A 12962-nucleotide genomic window follows, 5' to 3' on the forward strand; every position below is an offset into this window, starting at 1 on the left:
TTTTGTGAGGGGCAGCAGCTCTCCATGCCCAGTGCCATTGGCGGCCATTGGCCCAAACACGCTCTTGCGTGCACGGAAGGGCAGAGCCACTCAAGGTAACAGCGTGTGGAGCTGCCAGGCCGTTCCCATGGCCGTGCCATGTGCCTACCTCCAGGCAGAGGAGGAGACAGAGGACAGGAAGGAGGATGAGAAGGACGAAGACACTTGAGCCTGCTGGTGCCGCTCCGCAACACCCCCACCCCGCCCGCCTTGAGCCTCGTCGGCCGCCGTCCGCCCTTCCCTCAGGTGAACGCGTATCCCTCCGCCGCGGCCGCCCCTCGGCCGGGCTCGCACCCGGCAGTCCCCGGATGGAAACTGTGATGGCGGCCGGCAGCACCTCGCCGGGCGGTGGCGGTACCCGAGGTAACTTCGCGGAGGGCGTTGGGCGGGCAGCGGGAGGGCTCCGCGTGGAGCGGGAGGGACAGCCCGGCGCGGCTCGCAGCGGAGCGGAGCGGGTAGAGGGCGCGAGCGGCTGCGGCGGTGCTCCTTGGTGAGGGTGAGACATTAAATAGTCCGCGCCCGGCGGCCCCGGGAGGTTCGCGGGGTAGCCGGGGCTGGGGTCGAGGGGGACCGCGGGGCGCGCCCGGGGCGGCCGGACCGGGCAAAAATGGCCTCGTGTACTGCTGCCGGCACGGTCGTGGGACTGTATCCCTCCGCCGGGCTACGCGCCAAGAGTCCCGGCCGCCCCGGGGCCGTGCGGGCGCCTCCGGCGGGCGGGGGCGGCGCTGCCGCGGGGCTCCCGAGGAGGAGCCGGGGAGGGACGCGCCTGGCTCGCCCCTACCCCGATGCTGAGCAGCGCCCGCTGCTGTGTCCGCGGTCAGACGGAACCCGTGGCGCAACCTTGAGGCGGTGGCAGCTCGGGGGCTCCGTCGTCCGCTGGCCCGCGCTTTGTCCCGGCGCTTGTCGGTCTCCGCAGCCCCTCCCCGGCTCCCGGCCAGCCGTGGCAGCGGCCGCGGCACCGCTGCTCCCCGGCAGCCCCGCGCGGGCGGAGGCAGAGTCAGCCCGCATGTGGGCTGGCGCTGGTCGCGTGTCGGCGCCGCGTTCAGCTGTTGTGTTCGTAAATGGCAGGTTCGCCCTGTGGCACGGGCTGTCCATGTGTGTGAGCTCCGAGAGTGCTTCGGTGGTTTATTTTCATTTATTTTTACAAAAGCACCGTTGTGCTGGTCAGGTTGTATCTGACTGCTCCAGCTCTATGGGTTTCTTAAGATCTAGTTCTGGAAGTTCTTGCATGTGTCCAGGTCTTGGGACCACTCTAAATTTGCAGGCATGTAGAATGGGACTAGTCACGGGATGTACTTCAGTATAATTTTGTTTATTTATTTAGTAAAATTTAAATAAGTCTAAATTTTGTCAGAGATCTTGAAGATACTGCTTGCCGGGATACCTGTTTTGAATTTAGTTCTAAATGGTAAAACTGTAAAAGCTACCTAATTGAGCAGTGTCTAACTCCTATCTGTAATTTCTCACTAGATCAAAACATACGGCTAAAACTTTCACTCTATACTTTCTTTTAACAAAATATGGACATATTGCAGCAGTTCTTGGGGGAAGAAAATTGTGGCTGAGAGCCTCAAATGGTTACTTACACTTGTTCTTAGTGGTTTGGGGGTTTTTTGAATGAGAGTTAACTGTGGCACATGCTTAGGTATTTTCAATGTTTGTACTCACTGTATCTGCATTTAAATCTACTTACTTGTTTCAGATACTGTGAATGTAATAGTCTGCCTCCTTTCAAGGCTTTTGCACAACTTTCTAGAAACTTATAATTAGGCCTTTGCCATTGAAATTTTTCTTAAGATAAGTGCCTTTTGAGTTCAAGTTAAAATTGGATGGACAGACGTACCAGTCAATCTTTTCTGTGCTGTTTTTAAGTTAATCATGTGTTTATGCTTCCCAGTTATGAATGCTTGAGATGTAGTGGCAAAGGTAAAATAGGCATTGTTATATTGTGTATATATATGGTATTTATATTGCATTATTTGGGAGAGAAAATAGTTCATGTTTTTGTCTTCAATGTATTAAAAATCCACATAATGTGAATTTGTGAGGGATTTGTGCTTTTCAGCTTATTCTTTCAGTTATGCTTATATTTACACTATTTAAAATACTTTTCCTTTTGTTTCCAGAGCTTTTTTTAGTATTCCTCCTGACTGTGGCCTTTTCTGAGTCTTGAATACTTACCTCTTCCGTGTGTGTGGAAAAAACCCAGATGCTGAAGAATTGAAGTCAAGTATTTTTTTAGCATGTAAGTCAGACTTCTTTGAAAATATACATTTAAAGATTCCTGTGGATTTTTTTTAATGGTTGTTTTGAATAAATATTTTTATTTGTCATGCTGCAGGTGCTTGTTGATAGTTGCTACCCAAAAATAACAAAATTAAGTTGTAATTTATTAGGTTAATTAATTAAACGAGATCTTAGATCGGGACTACTTGCCAAATGTAAATGTTGCCCAGTTGAGGACCACACTGGCCTGGTATTGAAAGCCTGGGCCTTGTTCTCTGCAGCACTTTATCCACTTCTGATTTCTATAGTTTTAACCGTAAACATACTTCAGGTTTCAGTGTCTGACAGTGTAACATTTTAATCTGAAGGATGGGCAGCTACCATCAGGATGGTGTATTGCATCATGCAACCTGTAATCTTTGTGTTGCATCTGTGTATTAAAAAAGTTGTTCAAGCAAACAAATCCAGGTCATTTTTAGTTACTTATTCTTCATCTGGAAGTTCAGCTTGCTTCTATTCAAATAAGGGATATACCATTGGCAAGAGAATGCATTTTAATGCAGTACTCTTTTAGTGGAAATGGAGTGTAAATGCACATGAGTTGTTCTCTTCTCCAGGCTCAAAGTAGGGTAATATCCCACGTATTAATCTTCGGTGTGAAAGACAGGGAGTGTGTCATTGAGTTACCCAAAGTGTTTCCATTTGGAGAGACTCCAAGGAGGGAGTGTATGTCTCTGTGGTTTGTTGTTTTGGGGGGTTTTTTTTGAGTGTCAGATGTATAGTTGAAGTCTTGCAGTCTCTTCTCATATCTGGAGGACACAGTTCAGTGAATTTACTTGATATAAGAGTCTGTGTATGGTGTCGATGTTGTGTTTATTATTTTCAAGAATTGTGCAGAAGTGCTAATATCTTTTCCAAAGGAATGCACTAAAACATGTGCTTAAAAAAAGTGTTTTACTTTTCTTGCTACATGATACAAGAACATGGACTTGAAAATTTTTCAGTCTCCATTTTCTTTGTCAGGTATTTGAATGTCTAATGCTAGATACTTCCTTCTCCCAGGACTGTGGGAAAATACTTGAAAGACCTTAGGGCTAATGCTTATGATGGCTTGGGGATCTAGAAGCAACCCTTGCGCTTAGTCACAGTGAGGGAGAGGATGTGATGATTCTTTCAGTTTGAATGTGAATAAATAAGATGATCTCATGAGTTCCAAGTCTGTGTTGCTTCGGGGTGAGCACGAGAGTAGGGGAGAGAGAATCACTGATCAAATTTCAGCTAACAATTTACTAACTTTTGTTAGGAAAGAAGAAAGTGACTTTGTGACTTCTTCTGTGGAAAAAGTTTGTGGTAAAAAGTGTTATACTAGTGAAGAAACAGTTCTTCCTTTCTAGTGTTGCTTTTCAGAATTCAAGTTAATTTTGCTGCTCTTTCAATTCTGCTGATTTCTGTGTCGACATTCTGTGCGGGAGTGTTGTTCAAGCATAGACTTGAGCTGCTATAAATTGTTGGTGCAGCCTGTTATGGAAACACTGACATGAAGTCTGTAGCGAGACAGTGATGCTGACCATAACTATTTGAGCCTTTTAATCCATAGAGGAGTACTGCTGTCAGTCATGCCCTGAAAATATTAACATGTATCCAGGAACATGCAATGAGAAACCTGAGAACTTTTGTCTGTTGACTACTTCAGACTCGTGTGGTACTAAAGGTAGGCATGTGAAAAATCCATTGTAGGTCAGTGTCATTGGCTTTTTGGTGTTGGTAAAGGTCATGTCTCCATTAGTAAAGTAGATCTTTTGTCAGGTTCTGATTTTACTTTCTTTCCTTTTTAAGCACAATAGTTACTTGTTTTTAGTACTTCACTTAGGTTCAGTTAGTGACCCATGTCACAAAGGAGTGCTTTTAGTTGCTTGAAATCCCAAATGAGTAATAAACACTGGCTTCATTTAAAAAAGGTAGGTCTTGGGATTTCTTATGCTTACAGGGTGAGAGAAACCCAAAATTTGATGACATGTATCTTTCAGTAGATGTTGTTCTTTAAAACTTATTTTTCAAGTTTTATATTTTTTTTTGAAAAAAAGCCCAAACAACAAACCAGCAAACACCCCCAACAAAAATAAGCAAACAAACAAAGGTACAGTGTAATAGCTTTTTTTTTGCCTCCTCCTTTTATTTTTCCCCCTCAAGTGCTATTATAAAAATTAATAACTTCAAAGATTGGCATATATTTATTAATGAATTGTAATAACTGTTCTAATTGCATTCGTTTTAAAAGTAGTATTTGCTTTGTTTTGTTTTTTAATTTCAGGAGACTGGAATGGGGAAGTTGTAGAGCTTTGAGAATAACTCGGTGCAGTTGTCTCATTTGCTGCCGGAAGTAAGACTAAATCACAAGAATTCATGTAAAGAAAAGCAAAACCTAAAATCATGTCATCTGAACAGGAACACTTTTTTTGTGGTAAAGAGCAAATCAGTTTCTTAAGACACAATGCTATGAAGAATTTTTCTACAGACATTACTTTGAAAAAAGAACTGATGAGTGATCCTTTAAGTATGACGATTCAACCAGCAATTTTAGATGTCAATCTCACTTACGGACTAAAAAATGTGAAAATTGAATTGCCCAAGGTGAACATTCCAAATGAAGTATTAATGAAACATGAAGTTGATAGGTTTAGAAAACTCTTTCAGTGTAAGCAGCAAACTGCAAGGAAGTCCTTAAGTCTAGACAAAATAAGTGGAAGCAATCCCAATTGTTCAGAGGGAAGCCACTTGCAAATTATACCAGAAGTGCAATTTGAAGAAGGGTTGAAAACTGCAGCAAAGATACTGAATTTCACTTGTACAAAGTGTAAGGATAACATTAGATACAGCCCAAATGACCTACAGAAACATTTTCAGCTGTTACACTATGGTGAGTTGCCTTTGTATCCTTGTGAGATGTGCAGCTTCTCAGCTAATGACTTTCAGTCACTTAAACAGCACAGACGCATCCATCGTGGCACTTTAGTAAAATGTGAGCTCTGTAATGATGAACAGATATACACTTTGTTGGCTTTGACAAAACACTTCATATCAAAGCACTGTGTAAATGGATGCTTCCAGTGTGAAAAATGTGGGTTTTCTACCCATGATGTGGGTACATTTGTTCAGCACATTCACAAACATAAAGAGATTCTCTATAAATGTGGAAAATGCCATCAAGAAAACTTTACAGAAGAGGAGCTCCAAAATCATCTTCTTGTTCATACCAATATGTTTTCTTTTGGTTGTCCTTATTGCAGTTACAGCACATCACGGAAAGATTATCTTTTAAAACACATCATAGGTTTACACAGAGACCACTTAATTGCAAAAGAAAAACTGGAAAAGGATAAATATGAAAAAAGAATAGTAAAGACTCCAGCAGGACTGAAGCTTGTGTTAAGAAGGTATAAAATGGGAGCATCAAAAAAAGCACTCTGGAGATGGAAGAAAATAAGCAGTGGAAGTGACAGTGCCGGAGAAGAAAATACACAAGTGCTAAGAAGTGTAAATAAAATTCAGACAAATGCTGAGGAGCTGAACCAGTGTATGAGAGATGTGGAAGCAAATGAAGAGAAGGATCAAATTAAGTACACAGAAAAGCGTCATTTCATGGGTGGAATGCTCTCTGCTACTACTGCACAATACAATAAGGCAGATGATGGAACAAGTTACGGCCTGGGATTATTGAAAAATGCTGTTCATGGGCCAACAGTATTGATGGTTAAAAACAATAAAATATCTGTTCCAGCAAATTACAGTGCTAAATTTATGGGCTTTAAAATGGTAGATGGAAAACAACATATTGTTATAAAATTACTACCTACAAGTAAGCAAAATGAGTATTTGTTGGGTCAGAAACTTGATCCTGTTAAAGATGGTTCTACAACTCCTTTGCTACAGACTGCTGATTCCTGTGGCTTTTCTTCAGGTGCTATACCACATGTAACTGATCAGTCAACGTTAAAGAACAATTATGTTCGTCCATTAACCTCCCCTCCGTTTTCTTGTCCTGCTCGTCATTCAGGAAAAACAAAAGTGGAAAAACAAAATAACTCCATATTGTATGGGAGGAGTGTTTCTGAAACTGCAGCACCTTCTAATATAGCTGTAGGAAGAAGTCCAAATTATTTGCCAGTGAAGCTGGACTCAACTGTACCTCCACATGAAGAGGTAACAAAAGTTGGAACTCAGAGTAGTATCTCACGGGGCAGCTTTAGTCCTTCAAGTCATCCTCAGGTATTACCAACCGCTATTACAAATACTCTTCATTATGACCCTATGAAAATGCCCTTCTTTCCTGAACTGAAAATGCAAAATGGTGGCCTGAATAATAGTAATGGAGCTAATAATCTCTATTATTCAACTTCGGTGGATTCATCTAATGAAGGGTTGTTGTCTTTTCACAACTATTCCAAAATGGACTCTTTGGATAATCCATGTAGCATTTGGACATCAACAGATGACAAATACAAAGAATTTAGCAAAACAGGTTCTTTTCAAAACAGTAGAAATGAATCTGCATCTTCATATTCAGAGTCGATGAAAGGCTTAAAAGCAGAGAAAATTGTGTCAGCCCAATCAAATATTAATAAAACTTATGAACACATAAACACTAAGAATAACTCTGTGTCTTTTAAAAGCCAATCTAAATGTGGTGTTGACAGCAAGTGTTCTACAGAGGACAAGCTTAATGGCCAACAGTATTTGGACACTAACATAAATCAAGGCTTTCAGAACGTAGCTGAGAAATTCCAGGAAGATGCCTCTGATTGTGTTAACTCTTTTTTAATGCCTAAAATCACATCTGTGTTCTCCTTGCAAAGTGAACAGGCAGCTAATTATTTATCGCCTGAGATAAACCAGTTACTGCAAGATGTGTTAAAAGTAGAAACAACTTCTCAGCAAGAGTCCTACAGCAAGACGAATAACTGTGTAAAACTTCATTCTGATAAGCTGCTTTCTGGTCCTGAGACCAGGAATGCAGCCTGTGTGCATTTAAAAAGCTCTGCAACTGCACGTGGTTTTCAGAGGCCTCCTTCTAATGTAGACTTCAATTTATATAAGAGAGAGTTGAATACAAGATGTAGCACAAATGAAGGTACATGTTGTGGGAGAGAAAGACAGACACCCAAAACATCATTTGATTCACAGGATGCGGACAAATTATCAAGAACTCCGGGTGTTGGTACGCTGCTAAAAACTCAAACAGATGAGTTTACACAGCAGTTAGTAAAAGAGGAAGTACTGTCTGCAGCTCAAAATCCTAGCAGCTTTTCACCAGTTTTGCCTGTTCTTCAGGAACAGAAGAAAGCCCTTTTTGTTCAGTCCCTTCCATCACGATTTTTTGTTCCTTTCCACCTTTCTAACCAGTCTAGACAGCAGGTGGTTTCAGGAAAATCTCTTCCATCAACCAGTTCATCAGATGGGCATGTGACTAAAGGTGTACCTGCATCTTTTGTTTCAAATAAAGGACCTGGAATGGTTCTGACTTTTACTGGGGGAGTTGGAACAGTTACAAATAGTGCTAATGATAGTTCTCAGGTTTTAGGGGGAATTGCATCCAGAGAATTTGGGAAAATAACCATATCAACTTCTGAAGTGAAGGGGGAAAATGACAGTTTTGGAAGTAAAAGAAGTTCCTGTAATGGGGAAGTGTGCAGTACAGTAAATGACTCGTTGAATAGTATGTTATTCAAAGCACCTCTTTCAATTACAAGCTCATCAGAGTCATCTGTGAAAGTAACTTCTTCTGTGAAGGTGTTACCAGAGCACCAGGATGCTGTTCTTGGTTCTTTGGAGTCAGTAAAGCAACAGGAAATTAAACAGGAACAACATGTTTATGCACTTTCGCCTGATGGACAGCAGGGAGTTTTTCTGAAATGTATGACACCAAACAAGCCTGTAGTTCACAAACCAATTCTTTTTCAGGATAATGCTCATCAAAATTGTCAACCAAAGAAAACTGGAGCCATGCAACAACAGCTTTTGCTGAAAATAAAGACTCCTACTTCAGATACACTGTCTGATACCACTCAGTCAGTAAGCAACTTGGTGCCCTCACTACAGGTGGATAACTTGCAGTTCCTTACTCCTGCACTAGCACAGAAACAAACTAATCTTAGTTTTAATGATGCCTTAAACTTACCAGGTGGGCTAATGCCAGCAAATGCCTCTTTGGCAAGCTCTAATCCAGCATGTTGTGTTCCTCCTGCAGGGACACAGTTGCAAAAATGTTCTACTGAGAGTATGCAAGTAATAACTGCTAAAAAGAGGAATAACTTTGGTTGTCAGAAATCCACATGGAGCAACCAAAACAGAACTGCAAAAGTAAAACCTAGTTTAAAACAAGCTGGGTCTAAAAGTTCAGGAACTGTGGGTGTGCAAAGAAACAAGAATTTCAAACGTAAAAGGAAGGCTAGTTGCCCAGAACCTCCTAGAAAGAAAGTAGTGTTGCACAGGAAGTGTAAGGAAAAGAATCAGGCTGAAATTGTTAGTGAATCAGGTAGCCCTTACAAACCAAGGGCATCAAAAAAAACTGTAAGGAATTTGAAATTGCTCCCTTTTAATTCTAACCAGCTTGTAAAATGCCCCCGGAGAAATCAACCAGTTGTTGTGCTTAATCATCCTGATGCAGATGTTCCAGAAGTTGTAAATGTAATGAAAACCATTGCTAAATTTAAGGGACATGTTCTTAAGGTTTTATTGTCAAAAAGAACTGTTGAAGCTCTTCTGCAGCCAGAGTTCTACAATCCTTTGGATGTAACTACTGATGATTTTTCTCAAAAAAGGTACAGGACAATAAAACCCATTAGCCCTGTGAAAGAAAGATTTGTCTTAAAATTGACACTGAAAAAGACCAGCAAAAACAATTACCAGATTGTGAAAACTACCTCTGATAATACCTTGAAAGCTAAGTTTAGCTGCTGGTTTTGTGGCAGAATATTTGACAATCAGGATAATTGGGTAGGACATGGACAGAGGCATCTGATGGAGGCTACTCGAGATTGGAATTCATTAATGGAACGATGACCAGTGAAGAAAATTTGTATCATTCATTAAAGTTAAAAAAAAAAGAGAATTAGTTGAATTAGGATACACAAGTTACTCTGTTTTGTATGTCAGTATTGTAACTGAGGTTAAAAAACGATGCAAAGTGCTTATGTTTTAAAAGAGTGTATTCCCTATTGCCATCAGATTTGGGAAAGATTAAAGAACTTCGTGGTTTAAATAACTTGTAACTAACTGCAAATACAATTCCATAAAAATATGTATTATTTTTTATTACTGCTATAATTTGCTCTATTTTTATTCTATAGAGTGAGTCTTCAGGGCTTTTGTTCTGTACATACTTAAAAATCCCTAAACATGTAAATATTTTTATACTTTTTAGTTACTTGGTATAATTCTTGCACAGAAACTACACCCCTCCCCCCAGTTTTTCAGTTCTGTGCATGCACTACTAAACCAATTTTTGAGATCTTTTCAAACAAATACACACAGGTGTTATCCTGGGATTTTTGTTACTTTCACTTATTAGCTCTTGATTTTATTTTTCAGGGATTGAACACTATTGTTAGCAAGTGCCTCAAAGATGTGAAGCAGTTTACATTATGTTGACTGTGTAACCATGGGTCCCTGTAGGGCCATTCCCCCAACAGTTTCATTTAAACAAAGCCATATGTGAATGCTTTAAGCTATATTGCTATGCACATGACACTTGTACTATTTCTGTGCAGTTTGTCTACTTTCTTAGTGAAGTATTTTTCATATAAATTAATAAAACATGTTATGATTGTGTTAATATGGTGAGTCAGATTGAAATCGATTGAAAATATACAGTATATATATTCATATTGTATATGGTGTTTAAGAATGGTGAACATTCCTAATCTGTATTGATTTTGTCACTATTAAATTTGCTATAACTTGTGTTTACAGAACATGACTTTGAGCATTTATAGAAAATATTTCTGTCTTACTATGTCTGCCACAAACCCTATAGGAAGGCCAGGATACGGGGAGGTGCAGAGCACCATTTCAGGCCAGTATCTGCGTTATAGTTTTATTTCAGGTGTGTGTAATTTGTCCCCGTAATGACTTAATGTTTTCTGCTATTGCTTATTCAGATGCATTGCCTTTTGGGGCACCAGGGATTTGGCAAAATGAAGGCTTGAGTTACTCTTCCCTTACTTTACCAGCCAGCAGAGTAGTGTTCTTAGGAGCCTGCTTGCTTTCTACTTTCAGTTTTAGGGATAATGAAGACAGACCTATGCTTCACAGTTTTTAGTCTTTATATAAGGGCATGTAAACAAAAGACCTTCTTTTAACCATAGTGACTGAGGCTATACAGATGAAGGTCTTTGTTACCCACAGTAATTATGTGTTGAGACTTTGTCCTCTGGATTCTTAATGAACCTGTAGGCTAGAAGCTTCTGTCTTAAGTGGTATTACCCTTACCATGGGGCTGGCACCTTCTGCCTGAGTATGGTGGTTTAAGCCAGCTTCCCAAAGTATTGATGAAAAAACTGTCAAAATTGAATAGTAGGCTTGGAGGGGACTGGGACATTTAAATCTCTGGGGGTTTAGATTGTATGCAAGCCCAGGTAGTTTTCTGTTACTGTTTCCATAAGGTGAAAATGAAGATTGCTTTCTACCAGTGAAACAGTAGGAAGTCTTTCATGGATGTCACAGGCATGTCACCACTAACCTGAATTCAACTTACGTTTTAAAAAGTGTTAAAATTATTTAAAAACAATTGCTTCAGGCTAGATAAATTTTTCTTTCTTGATCTGTGTGTTGGCAGGAAGCCTTGTAGCTGGTGACTTACGTATGGGAGTCAACTGAAGCAGTCAAGGCAGCATAGTTTGGGTGAATTAATACACAGTTGGTATGTGTTGTTTATCCAAACTGGATCATTTTGTGCTGAACAATGGGCTTGAGCTCTGATGTTAATTTGGCTAGGAACTTTGAAGGAGACCGGTGTAGTGGTGAGGAAACAGGTTGGAAAGAAACAGCATTAGGAAAGGACAAAAACATACTAAGATTTTTTGACTAGAAGGATCTATTGTCTGCCTCAGTTTGCTGTCCTGTAAACTGTGAAATTGAACCCATGAATTTTGGACATTGCCTTTGCCTTCTTTGGGAAAATTTATGTGAAGTTTGTTTCTAAACCTACTTGCTGCAATTTCAGCAAGGATGACCAATTTTTATTAAAAATTACTTAGCAATGAGGTGGAAATTCTGCTATAGCATTAGGGGGGTTTCTCTATATTGATGAATCATGAGAGTGACAGCTGTCATTGGAATTTTTTTCTAACTGGTTTGCTTTCCTTTGAATTTCCTATTAATTAAATGGTACTGCAGAAAAAAATGTTGTAAAGCTAGGAAATGTTGAAATAAGGTTGCTTTATACGATCTTAATTCATTGTCATGTGTCACTTTTTCCATGGACATCCATCTCATTCAGTGCAGAGAATTGTTGCTGCCTCCTGAGTAGTGATTTAATATTTTGTTCCCCTACCCTTAATTATGTCCTAATATTTAGAGCATGTTGCTCAAGTACTGTTCTAAATACATCATTCTTTTATTCTTATGGCCTTTTCCATAATGCTTTGTTTGAGGTCCTAACAGTTTGGCATTTCTGCAGATTAGGTTTCAGAAAATCTCAAGTGGGACTTGACTGAAATTAACATCGCAATTAATTACCGTCAGGAGAAATTTTGGTTGAAGTGATCTGACTGGTGTCGCAGTAGATGGTGCAGTAGAAGGTGCAGGGACAGTATGTTCAGTTCTTCAATGAAACGTTCAACTACTTTAACTATATGAAGCCACCTTTTTACTGGCTGACTCCTGCAATGTTGGTGCATTTCTCAGCATTCTCAGTAGATGGGGGAAGGTATCTTAAAAATATCCTACAAACCACAGTCTTTCAGTACACAGCTACAATTTATTCCTGAAGTATTGTGTGGACCAAGTGAAATACTTAAATCCATTTGGAAAACTATTCAATGATCATATATTTAATGCTTGTATTGTAATGGGTATAGCTATGTGTCAGGGTTGCACAGGTAACTTAAAGTGTGTTTATTTTGAGTGCTTGGCTTTGCAACCATAACCATAACCATATTTTAAAATAGCTTGTAACAGTGCACATAGCAAGATAAGAAACCTTAAATTGAATCTAGTGTTTTGGGACATACAAAAATAGGTGCAAACACAGGATCATCAGCCACTTGTACAGTATTTGTATTAGGCATTGAAGAGGCCTAAATTGTATTAGGCCTTGAAGAGGCCCCATTGTGTATTCTTGGCAAGATGTGTATTCATCTTGTTATAGAGCTGTTGTTATGTGAGATTTTTTTTTTTTTACAACACTTCCTAATAATCTCTGTTTGCTCTTCATGCTTTTGATTGAAGGAGGAATGTAGTTTTGTAACTTGAGTGTCTGAACACTTGGATTTTTGAGAATGCAAGTTCTTACTCCTTTCATGGAGCAACATCATCAGGAATGATACACAGTACTTGTTGTACTCTCTGTATCAGGTAGGCAGACAACACTTCTCTTTTGTACATTATTAAATATGATACTTTGCCCTGAGTTCTCAGACAAAAGAATGACTTCATTTTTAGTTCTAGGTTTAGGGTGTTTTTGTGTGGGGGGTTGTTGG

General features: G+C 40.0%; 1 protein-coding gene across 2 annotated transcripts; it reads left to right on the plus strand.

Annotated features, from left to right (window-relative positions):
* The first annotated feature begins 309 nt into the window (after positions 1–309).
* Positions 310–10099, plus strand: ZNF518A (zinc finger protein 518A). Of its 2 annotated transcripts, none has more exons than XM_082285674.1 (3): positions 310–402; positions 2166–2288; positions 4580–10099. In XM_082285674.1, the coding sequence occupies exon 3, from the start codon at positions 4696–4698 to the stop codon at positions 9322–9324; it is 4629 nt and encodes a 1542-aa protein (XP_082141800.1). In that variant the 5' UTR covers positions 310–402; positions 2166–2288; positions 4580–4695; the 3' UTR covers positions 9325–10099. The 2 variants fall into 2 exon arrangements, with proteins under 2 accessions (XP_082141800.1, XP_082141799.1); XM_082285673.1 differs by having other exon boundaries at positions 2166–2284; positions 4577–10099.
* The last annotated feature ends 2863 nt before the right edge of the window (positions 10100–12962 follow it).

Source organism: Coloeus monedula, assembly GCF_965178545.1.
Source record: "Coloeus monedula genome assembly, chromosome: 8".
In the NCBI taxonomy this organism is placed as follows: Eukaryota; Metazoa; Chordata; class Aves; order Passeriformes; family Corvidae; genus Coloeus; species Coloeus monedula.

Bases quoted from the DNA above. Each gene is read 5' to 3' on its own strand.
- ZNF518A (XM_082285674.1), top strand. From the start codon at position 4,696: ATGTCATCTGAACAGGAACACTTTTTTTGTGGTAAAGAGCAAATCAGT.